Source organism: Trachypithecus francoisi, unplaced genomic scaffold, assembly GCF_009764315.1.
Source record: "Trachypithecus francoisi isolate TF-2019V2 unplaced genomic scaffold, Tfra_2.0 Lachesis_group14, whole genome shotgun sequence".
Lineage (NCBI taxonomy): Eukaryota > Metazoa > Chordata > Mammalia > Primates > Cercopithecidae > Trachypithecus > Trachypithecus francoisi.
Window position 1 is genome coordinate 54,873,742 of NW_022681459.1, and position 18,718 is coordinate 54,892,459.

At 52.6% G+C, this 18,718-nt stretch overlaps 1 protein-coding gene and 1 pseudogene across 5 annotated transcripts in view; one reads left to right on the plus strand and one right to left on the minus strand.

The window, feature by feature from the left end:
• Positions 1–18,718, minus strand: part of TBC1D22A (TBC1 domain family member 22A) — a 407,988-nt gene that overhangs the window by 42,101 nt on the left and 347,169 nt on the right. For 4 of the 5 annotated variants that reach the window (XM_033233543.1, XM_033233544.1, XM_033233547.1 and 1 more), the window contains exon 12: positions 15,313–15,408. The exons of the other annotated variant lie outside the window; for it this stretch is intronic. In XM_033233543.1, coding sequence (XP_033089434.1) covers positions 15,313–15,408 — 96 coding nt within the window. The remainder of the gene's footprint in view (positions 1–15,312; positions 15,409–18,718) is intronic. 5 annotated transcript variants of the gene reach the window in all.
• Positions 13,399–13,973, plus strand: LOC117096300 (annotated as a pseudogene).

Genomic DNA, 18,718 nt, shown 5'->3' on the forward strand with positions numbered 1-18,718 from the left:
GCACACCTGGCTCCCTGAGACGGTGGTGGCCGCCCCGTCATGAGCTCACGTCCCAGCGAGCCCTGCAGTGAGGCTGAAATCTCCAAATGAACTCCATGTCCACCCCAGGGAGTTCAAGGCCTTGGCTGGAACTGAAGTGCAATGGCTTGGTTTGAGTTATGTTCAAAGGTTCCGTTTCTGCGGACACTTGGGGGTTTCCCACCTCCCCAGCAAGCTGCCTGCCTTCAAGCCAACGCAACGGGGGAGCAGGAACCTGCACCTCCCAACCTGCTGTACAAGGTGGGGCCATCGCAGCCTCCCCTGGGACATGGCGCAGCAACCGTGGCAGACAATGACAGGCCGGGAGCCGGGACAGCACTCCCAACACAGCCAGGGAAGAGGAAGAAAGGCCACTTGCGCTGTGGAGAAGCAGGACACAGGCAAGGAGGAGGCTCATGTCCTGTGGGTTCGGAGGTGCAAGTCAGTTTGGGTTGCAGGCCAGGGAGAGCAGGGCGGGGCAGTGCAGGGACAAAGGCCAGGCAGGTAAGCAGCCAGGGGGCAGGGGGCACGTGCCCACGGTCCCACAGCAGGGCTGGCCGCTGAAGGGCTGCAGGCAGAGGCATGAGGGGATCAAGCATACATTCTAGAAAGCTCTCTCTGGCTGCATTCTGACAGGTGGATCAGAAGAAAGCAGGAGTGGGGGCAGGCAGAATCAGCTCCTGTGACAGTCCCAGAAGAACAGGGTGGCACCGGGCCAGAAGAGGGTTCAGGAACATGGGGTGCGACCGCTAGCCCTGACGACCAAGACTCGAGGGGAATCCAGGCAGACCCCATCTCTTCGGGCACCCAATGGGAGCTCCTAAAGGTGGGGTGGGGGCTGTGGTGTCTCCCAGTTGGTTTGGTCACAGCCCTCAAGGATGTATGTGCAGAAACTGAGGGAGGCGCGAAGAAACTGACAGCACCCTGCACCCTTGCCACGCCACCATTACGGTACTTTAGCAAAGTATCAGTCTGAAATGAATTGGGAGAAAATCTAAACTGGCCTTCCACACAGAGAGTTTGGGAGGTGCTGCCACGAACTCGAGTGGCCCCACAGACAGGCTGGGCTAAGCCCCAAGCGCAGCTGGGCTCAGACAGGGCGGGCGCCCTGGGACTGTGCACTCCCTTCTGGCTCCCACGTGGGATTGCTCTCAAGGAGGCTGCAGACCCCAGGGGCCTCTGCGAGAGAGCCGAGGTCACTGTGTACCGATGGGCAGATGCTCTCCCTTCTGCTGAGAAGGGGCCTGTCGCTGCAGAGCGAGGCAAGACGACCAACGCCAGGCTCCAACCCCCACTGTCAGCAGGGATGGCCCTGACATGCTCCTGCTTCCCCAGGCGGCAGGGCCCCATCGCACGGGCAGAGGCCATCTACTCTCCTTGCTCCAGCAGCAGGGGCAGAGGCTGGATTTTCACCCCCACATGGAGTCACAGATCACATGGAGCCCACAGGGGGCAGGGAGAATACCTAGGAGACCTGCTGAAGCTCATCAGTGACAAGACTTGGCAACTCCAGAAGGGCTAAGAGTCTTCACCAAGAGGTGACGGCACTCACCAGGGTGAAACTGCAAAAAATGAGAGACTTACACATCCTGGTGAGCGGACACCGCACCTGTCCTGGTCAGCCAGGCCCACACGCACATGCTGTAAATAAAGGAATGCTCTCTTCACTCTGCTGATGTGCCCGTTACTTGCCTGCCTCACACGTACTATCAAGTGTGACCTCATGAAGACTCGGGCATTTTGAGGACCTGGGGCGCACCTGCCTCGGACGCAGCACAGAGCCAGTTACACCGTCGCCAGGAGCTTGCCTGGAGTCCACGTGACTGTCCATGGCTTAGCCACAGTCATGGCCGCTGGGTCCAGCAGGGCCACTGGGCTTGGGTTCCAGCTGCTCTTTCCCCAGAGAAAGTGGCATCCATCACAGAGAGGGATGATTTAATACACACATAGATAATCTGTGAGCAGAGTCATGGGACAAAAATCGATTTTCTGCAGCCTTGTGTAGGACTCCATTTCTCTTCTTTGGAAAGTGCCTTCATGAGTTAAGTTCTTAAAGGAAAAATGATCACAGCACACCTGGGAACAGCAAGGTGCCCAGACCTCTCCCTGGACACCACCACTCAGGGAGCCTGCTGGTGGGACTGGAAGCCAGTGACAGAACACGGAAGGACCAGCTCCTCCTCCATTCCCCAGCCACTCCTGATTCTCCACCATGGGGCTCCCCACTGGGAACAGGTGAGGAGCTGGGGAAAATGTGGAGCAGATGGGTGGGCAGAGGGGGGATGGGTCGGGCGGAGGCGGGGACGGGTGGGCTGGAGTGGGGGGGACGGGTGGGGCGGAGGGGAGATAGGTGGGGTGGAGAGGGGATGGGTGGATGGAGGGGGTGGGCGGAGGGGGGATGGGTGAGTGGGAGGGGTCCAAAACCCTCACCTCAGGGGCCTCCTCAAGGCTGGGCCAGGATGGCTCAGGGGAGAAGGTGAAGACCACTTGCCCCGAAGAGAACCAACACAAGGCACTTGCCACAAAAGCAGGCACCAAGAGCGCCACATCCGTGAGCCCTGGTGCGTGGATGCCCACTCCCTGTGGCCCCCGCTCCTCCTGCAACCTGGAAAGTGCTCAGCACCTGCCACTCACATTCTCTCAGTGAAGGACAATGGGGCGGATGTTCTTTCTCCACACACGAACGGGGCCGCCTTCCCCGACGGCAGTGGAAGAGCCAGCTGGCCGCAGGTGCAGGCAAGAGCCTCTCAAATGAAGACTCTCACTGCAATAAGGAAAGCCCAGGAGGCCTATGTCAAAAGAAATCCAGGCTGGGCGCGGTGGTGGCTCATGCCTGTAATCCCAGCACTCTGGGGAGCCAAGGCAGGTGGATCACCTGAGGTCAGGGGTTCGAGACCAGCCTGGCCAACATGGCAAAACCCCATCTTTACTAAAAATATTTTACAAAATCAGCTGGGCATGGTAGCACACACTTGTAATCCCAGCTACTGGAGAGGCTGAGGCAGGAGAATCACTTGAACCCGGTAGGCAGAGGTTGCAGTGAGCCAAGATCGCATCAGTGCACTTCAGCCTGGGCAACAGAGTGAGACTCTATATCAGAAAAAAAGAAAGAAAGAAAAAAAAAAACTACAAAAAAGAAAAAAAATCGAAGCCAGTTCCACATGAGGCAAGGAGTAGTTTTCTTTATCACTAACCAAGAACTTTCCATTTGCAAAGACAGAAAGGGTTTGTTTTCCAGGGATCAAAAAAGACCAGGATTAACTTTTCCCCTGCCTGGTTTCCTGAGACCCCGAGGGTGGGTGGGTGTGCGTGCACACGTGTGTATGTATATATTGTGTGTATTGTGTGCACTCGTGCCTATGCGTATGAAAAATTGGTAGCTCTGAGCCCCTCCTCTGTCCATCATCTCACCTGACCCTCCAGCAGCCCTAGGAGTGCAGTGAGCAGACGCCGCCATCTCCCCTTTCTGGACGAGATGTTCAGAGACGTTCCAGAACTCTTCCCACTCACAGTCCTGCCCACCCTTCTGGGTCGGTGGAGGGATTTTCCCGGGCGCACCCGGTAGAGTTAAGGCAAAAGGGCCACCCTGCCCTTGACATGCCTTCCCATCCCAGGAGGTGACCCCCTGCCAGGCCTTGAGGCCTCCAGCCTGCCGCTTCCTAGAGGAGCTAGTGCCAGGGGTCACTCCCTCCGCCCTCACTGGAGGGCCTGAGCCGCTAGAGCGAGAGGCACTCAGTGAGCAGATGACACGTGGACAGGGAGAGCCGCCCACCCACCAGGATGCAGAGACCAGATCCTGTGGGACCCCGGCGGGCCCACCTACCGCTGGCTGCATGCTGGCCTCCACCCAGTTACAAGAGGGAGGTGTGGGCCGCCTCCGATACTGTTTTACAGGATAGGGCTCAGGAACGGGGGGAAGGGGATCATGGAGTCCCTGTCTTCTGCTGGCCTGAAAAGGCTCCACCTTTCTTAAAAACATCATCACCTGGCCAGGCACAGTGGCTCACGCTTGTAATCCCAGCACTTTGGGAGGCCGAGGCAGGCGGATTACCTGAGGTCAGGAGTTCGAGACCAGCCTGGCCAACATGGTGAAACTCCGTCTCCACTAAAAATTCAAAAGTTAGCTGGGTGTGGTAGCGTGCGCCTGTAGTCCCAGCTACTTGGGAGGCTGAGGCAGGAGAATCACTTGAACCTGGGAGGTGGAGGTTGCAGTGAGCCGAGATTGTGCCACTGCCCTCCAGTCTGGCTGACAGAGCGAGACTCTGTCTCAAAAAAACCAACCAAACAACAACAACAACAAAAAACATCGTCACCTTCCTTTGTGTTCCCATGTGCTCTGAGTGGGCACTGCCCTCTGGCAACTGACTCTCTGGACACCAGGAGAATCACTTCTACTCAACCATCCCGGGATGTCCGATGTCAGCTGCTCCAGGAGCCCCAGCTGGGCTCAGGCTGGGGTTGGCCTGCCGCGTGCAGGTCCCTCTCCACAGCAGCCAGTAGGGAGCCCTCAGTAAAGGATATCAAAGATATGCTGGCAAGTTCTTGCAGAGTGGCCCAAACTTCTCTTGCCTTAATTGAGCCACAGAGAAAAAGATCTCATTACTTGTTTTAGACTTAAAGATCCCTGCAAGTCATCCCAGAGTCTCTCCCAACAATCCTGTTCCTTCATCTTAACTCACACTCCATCTTCCCAACCTTTCATCATTTACTCCAGGAAGAAAGCTATTCAACTCTGCAGCCCAAACCCCACTTCACCCAGAAACGACCTGAACCTTCCAATTCTACCGCATTATCGTAACGAGAGGTATAATTTACTAAGGAGGGCCCATTTTTTGAAGTATAAAAAAGTTACCTGCTGGTGTCACCGTGTGAGGACTAGGAACAGAAGATGCTCTGGGTGTGTCAGGCCTTCCTGCTCCCCTGGGTCTCCAGGGCACGCCTCTTAGCTGTGCCAGCTTCTGAGAAAGCCCCACCCCGGGGAACAAGCAAAAGTATTCTGGAAGACACCGGGAATCCAGTGGGCTCTCTGGGGACGGTCGCCTTCCCAGAAGTGTAAGGAGGAACCCGTGGGGGTGCGTTTGGCCATGCTGGCAGCAGACCTTGCCAGAGCCTGGGGACTTGATGGGACTGAGATGTCACCCCTCACCTGGGTCTCTGCAGGGCCCTGCCCCATGGGTCTGGGGCAGGAGTGTGGTCACTATGCTGGCCACACCTGGTCCCCGTGCTCACCCTCAGCATGAAGGCTGCCTCCCCCGCAACCCTCTGCAGGTCCCTGCCCCTCTCTCCTTTACAGAGCTTGTCCCACCCATGCTCCTTCAGTCTCTGTGTCCCTGCTCCCGCCTGGCCCAACCTCTGCAGGCGCCATCTTTGTCCTTCTCTGTCCCCTCCAGGCCTCTGCCCGCCTGTCCTCCCAATGGCCCTGTGGCCAGCACTGCTGCCTCAGTGTCCTGCACCCCAGCTGTGCTCAGACTGGCGGACCTCAGTGGAACCCAAACTCATCGCCTGCTTCCCCCGCAGACCCGTCACTGCTCCTGAAGGCCTGCCGCTCCTCCAGGCTAGGAGCTCCTGTCTATCCCCCTCACCCTGTGGCCCACTCCGCAAGCCCTGCCTCTGGGACCAGCTCGCCTCCTCCATACCCCTCAGTGCCACCTGTGGCTGAGATGGCAGCATCCCGTACCCAGTTGATTTGCCAACTCCACATCAGGCATGTTTTAGCTCCAAAAATGACATGCACAGAGGCACAGGCAGGTCCCCTCCCCATAGAGCTTCCACCTGCATGCCAATCCTAGGCCCAGGTCAAGAAGAGACAAGGTCCCAATGCCTCCCAGGACATGTGCCCCTAGGCTGGCTCGAGAACCTGGCATGGGTAGCCTGTCCTCCAGGCGGCTCCCAGTCCTGCTTCACTCAGGGGTTTGCTGTCCTCTTCCACAGCTTTCCCACAAGGAAAGATCTGCTCCCTCCTCGCAGCTAAGCCCAGGTCCCAGCTCCCATGGTGCCCTTCCCTCTGAACCCTGCACAGCACCACCCCATCCCCAGCCTCCGTGCATTTACCCTGCGGTTCCTGCAGCAGGGATGCAAATACTCAGCTCAGGCGTGCCCTCCCCCACTGACCCGATAGTCCCCTTCTCTCTCTGCTGCTCCCACACAAGGACCCCTCTTCGGGGAGGCCTCATCCAGCAGTGAGCGCACCCACCATGGACCTGCCACGTGCCTAGCTGTTGTGAACGGTGTCCTCTTTCCTCAGTTTCATGCTGTTGCATCAGAACATGGGAGGCCGGAGAGTGGGCCCCCAAGAACTTCTGTTTAAGAATGGTCCAAAGAGCTAATACCACATGGCCACACAAACTCCACACAGCAACACAAACCTGATCTCACAGCACACATGACCCTGTAAACCCCACACTTTCACACACGCAGCAACCCGCACACAAAGGCACAATTCACTGAAGAGATTACTTTTCAATTGACTCGATTTTGTCTTTAAAATGTCTTGAAACAATAGAGACAGAGACAACGATCTTTACTTTGGCATTTCATGACATTTGCTGCTTCCAGTGAACACAGGATGAAAGAGAAACCTGTATGAAGCCTGTCGAAGGCTACTCACCATTGCAAGATCAGTCCCATCTGACAGAGACATGGCTCACTGCCATGGGCCATTCTGTGAGCCGATGGGCAGGCTGAGGCCTGACGGACTCATTAACTAGGTCCTGGGTGTAAGTTTACCAGTACCTCAAGGCAGCAATGGACTGGCCCAGAAGGACGCTGGAACCCCAAATGAAAGCATGCAGAAAAGCACGCCAGTTAGGACTGGTGTGTACAAAGTCATCCTGCCGGCCAGCAATCACCCCTTCCATTCCTACCACGCGCCAGGTGCTGTGCTGGATGCAAAACCATGGCTCGAAGCCCCCAGTGAGCACAACAAGGGGGCTTCACAGGTGAGGGGCCTCCAGCAGGAATCTACACCTTCCTGGAGAGAATGGAGGAAGCGTCACCCAGGAAGCAGCTGGTGCTCTCTGTTTCCAGGCCAAAGGGAGGGGCTGGGTGGCCAGGAGTCAAGCCAAGCGATTCCACTCATCTGCCCCAAAGTCTTGGCAGATGGAATCTCATAGGAACACCCCTCAGCCTCCTGGAGGGGCTGAGACCTCGTCGTCATTAATAATGTGGTTCTCTCAGGTAAGAAAAAACTAGAAATGATAAATCTCCATGTGCAAACCCCGTCTTCTCTCTGCCTCCTTCCAGGTATAATTCTAAAGCTGTCATTGATCTTTAAAGCAACCTTTAATTACCCTGAGACCCCAAAGTCCAAATAAGCCAAGGCTCACGCTAAGGAGCATTTGCTTGGAGGCCTCTCTTGAAGCAAATGAAAGGGACTCCAGGGGTCTGCAGCCAGAGAGGCTGAGCACACCCTGGCACCAGCTTCCGAGGCCAGGGGACGGGTAAGGAGGGAGGCCCCGCTGCTGCATCTGCGCAGTGAAGCCCGCCTGGGTCTCTGCAGAGCACAGGGCTTTTGCTGCTGTTGTCTTTCCTACTTTGTAAATCACAGACGCCCAAGAGAACCTGTGATGTCTTTATTGCTTGCTCCTTAGCAAAGATCCCTGAAGTCTGAGGACAGCAGCATTTAGGGTGCTCTCCTAGCGGCAGTGGGTGATTTCCAGACTCATCAGGTGGCCATACATGGGCTGAGACCACCTCCAAGTAGGGGCTGGGCCCAGGGGACCAGGTGGCCAGCACGGAGGGTCTCAAAGGTCATGGACTGGAATTTGGTCCCACTGTGCACACAGATCCTCGCAGGTTATTCAGAAATGACCACACCCACCCCCTCCTCTGTGATGGGGACACTGAGGACCCTAGAAAGAAGCCCAGGCCCATGAATGAAATGCAGCCCTTACGTCATCTATGGGCAGGACTGGGCAATTCAGGAAACCTCATCATGGTGGCTGAGCCAAAGGGAATGCACAGCCAGCCTCGACAGCACTTTGTGCAGCCTGGGAGCTGGGGTAACCTGCAGAGTCCACCCACCTCTCTCTTCCCACAGCCCCTGTGACCCTCTCACACTCTCGTCCCTAGTGCCCCTCATGTGTTACCAGGGAAGCATATGGTAACTAAGTCTCCACCAGACAAGCAGGGCACGCCTCTTGCCTTGAAGGCCATGGGCCTGTGTGCTCTGTGCGAGTGATGTGTTTGCATGTGTGCATGTCAGCCAGCTGGGGGAACACCTGAGGGATGGACACGGCGGGACACCTGAAGGATGGGCGCGGTGGAGCATCCTAGAACAAGGGCAGAGAACCCAGTGCCCAGCATTCTGAGCACCAGCTCCAAGCCATGAACCTCCCAAAGTGGTCGAACTCCCACAACCATCCTTAACGTGGGAATTAACCCTAGTAAGAAAACCATGTTGACACATATTGAAAAGAACATGCAAAATACAAAAAAAAAAAAAACTTCAAAGAAGAAAATAAAATATCCATAACTCTACTAATGAAAACTAAGTCAGGCTAGCACCATGGTTTGTTTCTGTTCGGTCTTTCTGTCCATGCGTGGAGTAGAAGCAAATCTGGGATGGTTTTTATCTGTATTACATATGCCGATATATATCATTTCAGGTCATGCTTTTCCTCCACGTAGAAATGCACTGAAAACATTTTCTCCTTTCAGTAAATATTACCTGAAGATACAATTTTTGGTAGTTACGAAACATTATAACCAGTTATGTACCATAATTTAGGTAACTGTACCCCGATCGCTGGATATGCAGGCTGCTGCCAATTTGTTTTTCCATAATTATAAACAAGGAGAATTACGGGATCGAGGAAAGGCTCTTGATAGAAATTATTAATAGTTCTCCGGAAAGGTTCTATACCACACCCCTTGTCAGAATGAAAGAGCGTGCCTGCTTTACGCCAACTTCATCCACTTCCAGGAGGGCCCTCGCTACAAGTAGTGCTTATTTCAGAGAGCATTTGTTTCCAGTTTCGATTCTTTACTAAGGACTGGAAGAAACACTTACATTTTCTGGATAGCTACATACATTCTCGTGTGGGTTTCTGACTGCTCTGATTGTCCTCATCCATTTTCTATGAGGACATTTTCTTTTTATTAGTTATTTGTGTGAGTTCTTTGTATATTAAGGGAATAAGCTATGTTGTGAACGAAGAACCTTGTCAACTGCCTTTGAATTTGGTTTACGATGTTTCTGGTACACGGATATTTACAACTTCTATGCTGTGCTTAAAATGGGCCACTCTAGAGTGAACTGGCGTTTTCTTGGGCTAGGCATCTGGGGCTCTCTGGCCATATTAAGTTAACTTATTAGCATTGGGTTTTTCAGACATAAAAGTAATGTAAATTCTAGCCCTAAATGAGTGAGAAGGTGGGCTGGGGTCACGAACTTTCAGAGGAGACTTGCTTTTATTCCTCTTCCCTTCAGAGCTAAAAGCATCAGGCAAGAATGAACCTACGAAGGCCATTCTGTCCGTCCTGGTTCACTTGCTTGGGTTCAGGGGTCCTGACTTAGGCAAAGGGTCTCTGACTCACATCCACCTGCCCCAGCCCCAGGCCTTCTCCCCTGCCCCCTGCCAGGCTGCTTACACCGGGGAGCTGGCCCCAGAGCACGAAGCAGCAGATGCCTTCAGGGCAAACACTAGTTCTAGGGCTGGCTTAGTCCTCTGAAGAGTCCAAGAACTTAAAAAGCATTTTGTTAATATCCACGTTGTGTGTGCGTGTGTGTGTGCATGCACATTGTATGGGGAGAGGACAAGGAGCCTTCGCTGAACGTTTGTCCATCACATTACAGAAACAGAAGAATAGTCCTGATCTCAGTGGCGCTGTCTCTAGCATTTCCCTAGGTACTGGTGGTGGTTGATTTAAAATGTTCTTTAGCATGTTAATAAAGTATTATTTTAGTTCTACTTAAGGGTAGAGTTTTCTATTCATTAAACTCAGGAAAAGCTACTGAATCTCTTAAGATGTGACTGAGGGCCTCTGGTTTACTGATGGGATACTTTCATTAATCGTGTAAGCTGGACAGAGTTACAGGTGTACTGGCCTGATCTCTGAGGCTAACTCTAGGCTGGCATCCCGGAGCATGGCTATGTTCCGGTGGTATTTTTATGGGATATTTTTTATTTTATAATATTGATGAAGGCGGGCCTCATGAATGAGATGGGTGCCGTGAAGGAGGCTGATGGGAGCGCCCAGCCCTCTTGCCCTCCTGCCTTCCACCATGTGAGGATGCAGTAACGAGACGCCCTGGACAGACACCAGAGGCCGGCGCCTTGATTTTGAACTTCCAGTCTCCAAAACGGTGAGAAACACATTTCTATTGCTTATACATTACCCAGTCTAAGGTATTTTGTTATAACAGCAGGAATGGACTAAGACATTCCATGTATGTGGAGGGAGAAACTGGCAGATGTGGGGTCCTGCACAGAAGTCACCGATGATTCAGCTGAGACAGGGCACTGGGAGCCACGTGTCTGGCAGCCAGCTCTGTGAGACACAGGGCCAAGCCTGCTGCTTCTCTCCGGCAGGGCAGGTCACACAGCGTAAGGTTTTTTGAAACTGTGAACAAACTCACTAGGAAGACATTTTCTGGCCTTAGAATCACATTTAAAACCACGACTTTTAGCGATGTTTGGATTTACTCCCAAATTATAAGTCTATACAAGTTTTTTGTTTGTTTGTTTGTTTGTTTTTTTGAGATGGAGTCCTGCTCTGTCACCAGGCTGGAGCGCAGTAGAACGATCTCAATTCACTACAACCTCTGCCTCCCTGGTTCAAGCAATTACCCTGCCTCAGCCTCCCGAGTAGCTGGGATTACAGGCATGCGCCACCACGCCCAGCTAATTTTTGTATTTTTAGTAGAAACTGGGTTTCACCATGGTGGCCAGGATGGTCTCCATCTCCTGACCTCATGATCCACCCGCCTGGGCCTCCCACAGTGCTGGGATTACAGGCATGAGCCACTGCACCTGGCCAGGTTGGGCTTTTTTTAAAGCTTGAGGCAAATGTAGCATTTTTAAAGTGTGTGTGTGTGAATTCCTCTTTTCTAACACAGAGGAGGACTACGTTTTCACCCATCTATCTTGGTCCTCCTTACTGGAGGTCTGCCTATTTCACTAGCATTTTCAACTGCCCCTCTAAGATGTACTTAGGAATTCTACATAAAAATCCTGTCTTCTAACATATTTGTCTGCTTTTACTCATTCATTCTTTTATTGTCTTTATCATAAGTTGTCTTTATTTTTCTATTTTTAACTTCTTGGTTAAAGGCTTAGTTCACTTGTTTTAATGTTTTTAAATAATGAAAGCATCGCATCTTTGAACCTGTTTGCAAGCCCAGCACTGGTACATTCCTTGTGCTTTTGAATATCCTTCTGTAATTACAGGGTGATTTCCATCTTGACCCACATTATTTTGAAGGGGGTTCTTTAACATCCACATGCTTCGTTTTGTCGTTTTAACTTTATTAGGATCTAATTTTAAAGGATTATGCTCAGTGAACAAAGTTTATGTCATTGCTGTTTTCTTATTTTGGAAATATTTATGGTCTAGGTTGAGTGATTACTTTTTGTAAGTATTCCATAAATACTTAGAAAGAAGACGCATTCTTTTTTTTTTTTTTTTTTTTTTTTTTTTTTTTGAGACGGAGTCTTGCTCTGTCGCCCGGTCTGGAGTGCAGTGGCCGGATCTCAGCTCACTGCAAGCTCCGCCTCCCGGGTTCACGCCATTCTCCTGCCTCAGCCTCCGAGTAGCTGGGACCACAGGCGCCCGCCACCTCGCCCGGCTAGTTTTTTGTATTTTTAGTAGAGACGGGGTTTCACCGTGTTCGCCAGGAGGGTCTCGATCTCCTGACCTCGTGATCCGCCCGTCTCGGCCTCCCAAAGCGCTGGGATTACAGGCTTGAGCCACCGCGCCCGGCCAGAAGACGCATTCTTTGTTGGTACAAATTCCACCCAGAACTCCTAAACCACTCCTTTTTTATGCCATTCAGATTCACAGTCCTCCTTATTTATTTATTTATTTATGAGACGGAGTCTTGCTCTGTCGCCCCAGCTGGAGTGCAGTGGTGCCATCTTGGTTCACTGCAACCTCCGCCTCCCAGGTTCAAGCAATTCTCTTGCCTCAGCTTCCCCAGTAGCTGGGATTATAGGTGCCCACCAGCATGCCTGGCTAATTGTATTTTTAGTAGAGACAAAGGTTTGGTCAGCTTACCAAAGTGCTGGGATTACAGGTGAGAGCCACTGTGCCCAGCCCCCACCTTATTTTTAATCCAACTAAATACGCTTAAACTTTACTCCTATGGTTGCTCCATTAAATGTCTTTGTATGTTTTATACAGTTTTAAATTCAAGTTTAATACAAAGACCGGAAAGTGCACAGATCATGGCCTCTACAAGGAGGCTTCCGACAGAGTTGGCGCTGGGCGCTTGTGCTCCCAGGAGCGTCCCTGCCTTCCTCACTCCTGCAGCCGCTGCCAGATCCTTGCTGGGAGAATACCACAGTGTGGAGTGACTCTCTCTGCTTGACGCCATGGTGTGAGGTGACTCCCCCTGCGATGCCACGGTGTGGGGGGACTCTCCCTGCTGGATCCCACGGTGTGGGGGGACTCTCCCTGCTGGATCCCACGGTGTGGGGGGACTCTCCCTGCTGGATCCCACAGTGTGGAGTGACTCTCCCTGCTCTGCCCAGTGTTTTCTTCTCTAAGTCCGAGGACACGATTGTTCCTGCTTCCTCTGTGCACCATCCTGCCCCATCCCTGTTCGTCTCTTCATTTGTATTGCTCATGGCTGCTTATGTTCTAGCTGGCAACCCACCCTCGGTGCTGAGTTCACCAAATCACTTCACGTTGCAGAGCAGGCCGTTACAAATCCACTGTTACGGGAAGGCCACCCCATCTTCTCTTTGCCTCTCTCCCCCACCGGCTCCCCTCTCCCCCATCTATCACTTCTATTGCCTGGTCCCTGCTCACCTGCTGACCCCCACAGAGCAGTCCCTTCATGTACCTGCCCCTCCCAACGTGCCCTGCCCCTCGCGGGCAGAATCTGACTGCACGGGGCCTGGCACAGGGCAAGGGTTCCAGGGGCATTCAGTGAAGGAATGAACAGACCAGCTGAGGCTGTGAAGCCCAGGGTCACAAAGCCAGACTGAGCCCCTCACCCTGGGCACCACGCACACCTGTGTGTGTTCGGCTTCCCCACTGAGCAGCTGGCAGATGCACAGAACTCAGTCCCAGAGCCAAAGGGGACAAAGGTGAAGGCTCCCAGGCTGGGCAGCTTGGGCTGGCACCCGCTGGTCCTTCCCATGCAGCCCACCCAGCAGCTGGGGCTCCCACAGAGACGCAGGGCCCAGGGCCAGGTGGCTGCAGACTGCCCGGAGCATGCTTCCAGAGCAAGAGCCTCAGCCTTCCAAGATGCCGCTCTGCCGCCTCCTCACCACCTTCGCCAGCCTCCTGGGGCAGGCAGCCACCATGCTGAAGGAGGCTGCTTCTCCCAGCGAGGCTGTCCACGCATCAGGATCAGGCAGTGGCACACTCACTGATCAGCCTCCTGGGGCAGGCAGCCGCCATGCTGAAGGAGGCTGCTTCTCCCAGCGAGGCTGTCCACGCATCAGCATCAGGCAGTGGCGCACTCACTGATCAGGGACATTTACAGACCTCTCAGCTGCCGAGGCCCCTCAGAGAAGGCTCCTGACTTCATGGAGGTGCCACACTCTGCTCACATAAAATTAACTGCTTTTTCTACTCAGAAAAACGACTCTGCCAACTGCCGTCCCCACTGTGTTTGAGCAGCTTGCTTACTTTAAAATTAAAAACAACAACGGTCCCAGCTCCTGGCGGGTGGTGGAGTTTCCAACCTCACGAGGCATTCCCACTTCTGGTGGGCACTTCCTGGACGCTGGCAGAGCACAGTCGATCCCGTGTGGGCAGCCTCCTCTCAGCCAAGCCCAGGGTGAGGGCAGTGGGGCTCCAAGGAGGGGAAGCTGGTGAGGATGAAGGCCGGCGGGGATAGGGCGGCCTGCAGGGGGGTTGGCAGTTGGACCCCTAGCCCCCTGGGAAGCCAAACTGAGAGGTTTAGACTCGGGGGGTAAAATGGATACATGAAGATTTTCTGGGATAGCTTATTTTCTAATTTTACAGTGCCGTGCTTATTAATCAGCAAAAGATCCCAGTAATGCCGACATCAGGTGCTTAAACTATACCCCCAGCCGGTCAGAACGGGCACAGGACATGGCTCAGTTCTGGTTTAGGGCTCCATCCATGAACACCTGGCCTGGGCTCAGCACGACCCTCACCTGTCTGGTCTCTCCTGGACCTGAGATGAAGTGGGGTAGCAGGACCCCCCTGGCTCCTCCCAAGGCCCTCGGAAGGAGCAGGGATGCTTGGAGCCACTGACGAGCACAGAGCTGGGGAACAAAAGGCTGCCAGCTGTGTAGAGCCCTGCCCTGGGGACCTAGGACCGTCCCTTTAGTTGAGAGACGAGGGCCTCGAGAAGGCAGAGTGGTGAAGCGTGGCTGACCCCAGCTGGCTGGTGCAGAGTCTGTCTGGTTCCCACTGCTGGGGTCTTCCTTGCTGCACCCAGAGCCCTCTGCTGGGTGAATACTGGGCAGAAGGACTTCCCAGTCAGCACCTCGGAGAACACTGGGTATCACCCCGTGAAGGGGCCAACAGTCCATAGGGTGCTCAGGACGCTCACAGAGGAACATGTGGGGTGGGTCAGGGGCTGGACACTAGTCCACAGGGAGTCCCACAGGTAGAGTACGGGGCCCAGGAGGGTGTGCCTCTGATGAGTGGGGTGCAAGGAGGGCTCTCCCACTAAGTTGCCAGGGACAAGCTTAGTGAGGTTAAACAGTGTGTCCTCAGTCACACAACTCCCAGTGGCCTGGCTGGAAGGGACCTCAGGCTGTGTGATTTCTTGCCCAGCCCTGTCCCTACAGCATCACAGTCCAGGTGCTGTGAAGAGGGTTCCAGGGATCAGAGGTCACGTGCCACACCCTGCAGGGGTCGCGCTGCTGAGGGGCACGCTGGCCCAGGGGAGGTTCTGCGGGGAGCTTGTCACACAGTCACATCAAATAACTCATAACTTGGGCAGCATTTCCACTGCCATGACCACATGACCACTGCCAGGCTCGTCTTCTCAGCTAGACGAGCTTTCAACCAGCGGGAGGTCAGCGGCGAAACGCAGGCAGCGCTTCTCAAAACTCTTCCACAAATAACCCTGTGAACTAAAATTTAATAAACCTCTCTCCTAGTAGAAATTCAAACTCGGGTTCTTTTGAAAGGGCATTTACTTACTTGAAAATCTTTTTCTTCTAGTATTTCCTTCCTCCATCTCACGAGAAAAGCAGCGCACACGTACAAGTGGAAATGAGAAAAGCCCTCTGGTTCAGACTAAAAGAGAAAAAATAACCAAGAGAGAAACTGTAAAGTGTGATCCATGAACATCACTGCAAGGTTATCTGTGACAGTCAGGGTTTATCTACTCAGGGTTCAGAGAAAACCAAAGCTTGTGTTGACGTACTTTTACTTAATGCCTTCATTTCAAAATTGTCAGCTCATTAAACAAACACCATTTTCTCTTTAAGTACCAGCAGGCTGATAAGCAGCAAGTGAAGAGCAGACCAAGCTTCCAGCAGCCTCAGAGGCAGTTGTTCACTCTCCTCTCTTGCACAGACAATAGCCAAAAAGCCTAAGAGACAAATTCAACGTGCGCTGGTGCTGTGCCAGGCACAGAGTCTGCTCCTCACAACGGCACGTGAGGGAGGCCTCCTCCCATTCCACAGATGAGGAAACAAGGCTGAGCCCAGGCCAGGTCCAGTCAAGCCACAGATCAGGCACTGGGCCCAAGACCACAACCTGGTCCGGGTCTCCCTGGGAAACGAACAGGGAAGTGATGCTGATCGCAAGCCAGATGTGGAAGGACACCGCTTACACCCCTCAAATCACCACCCATGTCTCTCTCTCCTCACTGTCATTCAAACGTGCCTCCCCTGCTCCCCCTTCTTGAGGTAGCTACCCCTTACTCATCCCGGAAACCCAGGACCACTGTCAGCTCCCAGAGACCCTCCCACATTGAGGCTCGGGGCATGCACACCTTGGGGCTGTGGTATTAGTTCAAGCATACACAGTCAACTGCAAAGACTGACGGTTCCCAAAACTCCAGGTCTTGGGGTACCACCTTCACTTTTCTGCCTTGCCCATGCAACATCTGTAGGACTACCGTCAATGGTTCAGGAAGTAAACAAATCAGACACACGGTACATTTGATGGTGATGTGCTATGGAGAACACAAGGCAAAGACTGGGACGAGGAAGAGCAAGGGAGTTTGTCTGTGAAGGGGGGGATGCCACTTCAGTAAAATGGTCACCTAACGTGACAGACGAGCAAACATTCAAAGAGAGAAAAGGCATTATTATTATTATTACTTTCTTCACTGAGATGGAATTTCGCTCTGTCGCCCAGGCTGGAGGGTAGTAGCATCATCTCGGCTCACTGCAACCTCCGCCGCCCGGGTTAAAGCAATGTTCCTGTCTCAGCCTCCTGAACAGCTGGGATTACAGCTGCACGCCACCATGCCAGACTAATTTTTGTATTTTTAGTAGTGGGGTTTCACCATATTGGCCAGGCTGGCCTTGAACTCCTGATCTCAGGTGATCCACTTGCCTCAGCGTCCCAAAGTGCTGGGATCACAGGTGTGAGCCACTGCCCCTGGCCAGAAAAGGCATTTGGACACATGACAGAGAAACATTCCAGGTAAAAGCTACAGGAAGCACAGAGACCCTGTGGTTAGAGGCTGCCTGGCACGTTCCAGAAACAGCGAGGAGACCAGCACAGCTACCACAGAGCGAGGCGAGCAAAGGCAAGCGACGGCAGGCACGTGTGGGGTATACATCCTCAGGGCTCTGAGCAGGGAACAACACAGGCTTCAGAAGCATCCCTCCGACTGTCACGCTGACAACGGATGGCACGAGGCAGGATGGGGAGAGGCAGAACCAGGAGAACCAGGAGACAGGTTAGGGGACCACGGTAGTCAGAATTCAAGAAGGGCTAATGACTCAGGACAAGGGGGAGCAGGGAAGCTTGTGGGAAGACCCATTCGAGATGTATTTTGAAGGTTTAACAGAAAAAATACACCAACGCGTATGAGAGATCTGGGGTAGGAGAGAAAGGAACCAATGGCCACTCTGACAATTTGAGCCTCCACAGTGGAAGGGTGAAGCTGCCAGTTCCTAAGATGGGGAAAGGTTTGTGGAAAAGGCTGTAGGAGACAGTGTTTTGGTGGGAAGGCCGTGAGTTGTTCTGTGGAACTACCAAGTTTAAGATACTTGGGGATCCAGGTGGAGATGAAAGGGAGGTACATGGACACAAAAGACCAGAGAGTGGCCAGTGATTTGGGACAGAAATAAACACCAAGGACTAAACCACCCACAGGAATGACCAGCAAGCTGGGGCCAGACCAGAGAACATGAAGAGGGTGCATATTCTAGAGTTCTTGGATAGAGTACCCTGCACATGTCCACTAAATAAAGTTCATCAACAGCGTTGGTTCAAGTTTCCTATAAATCCTGTGGTTTTTTTTTTTTTTTTTTCCATCTACTTACAGTCTATCAATAACTGACAGGTATGTTTCAAAACTCCCATTATGAGAGTGCGTTTATGTCTTTCTCCTTACGGTTCTGCCAATCTTTGTTTTCTATGTTTGGAAGTTATGTTATCAGGAGCATACAAATTCAAAATTGTTTTCTCTTCCTGGTGTACTGAACAGTATAAATACTTATGACCTCTAACCTCACACAGGGCTTTTGCTCTGAAGTCTCTAGTGGGGAGGAAGGAGTGTAATGGACTACAACTATGTATCAGTTTTTGTTGGGTATTGTATTTTAAACAGCTCTCCTGAGGTATAACTGTTACATAATAAATTTTACATATTTCAGGCCAGGCGCAGTCGCTCACGCCTGTAATCCCAGCACTTTGGGAAGCCGAGGCGGGTGGATCACAAGGTCAGGAGATTGAGACCATCCTGGCTAACACGGTGAAATCCCGACTCTACTAAAAATACAAAAAATTAGCCAGGTGTGGTGGGGGGCGCCTGTAGTCCCAGCTACTTGGGAGGCTGAGGCAGGAGAATGGCGTGAACCCAGGAGGCAGAGCTTGCAGTGAGCCAAGATTGCGCCACTGCACTCCAGCCTGGGTGACAGAGTGAGACTCCATCTCATTAAAAAAAAAAAACAAAAAAAAACTTTACATACTTCAAGTTTACAATTTGATATGTTTTGATATATGCATACACCTGGGTAAACACCATCACAACCAAGGTAGTGGACATATCTATGGCTCCAAAGGTTTCTTTGTGCCCATTTGTAAATCCTCCCTTCGAGCCCTCCCAGTCCCAATCACCGACTTCCTTGTGTCACTACACATTAGCTTACATTTCCAACACTTTCAAATAAAGGGAATCCTATAATACACATTTGGTTTTGGTCTAGCTTTTCCACATAGGGTGATTACCTTAGATTCACCTGTGACGTTGCACATACCAATCACTCATTTCTATCAACGCTAAGCAGCACCCACTGCATGGATATACCACAGTTTGTTCATCCATTCATCTGCTGAAGGACTGAATTGTTTCTAGTTTGGAGCTACTATGCACCTCGGCCTCCCAAAGTGCTGGGATTACAGGCGTGAGCCACCGTGACCC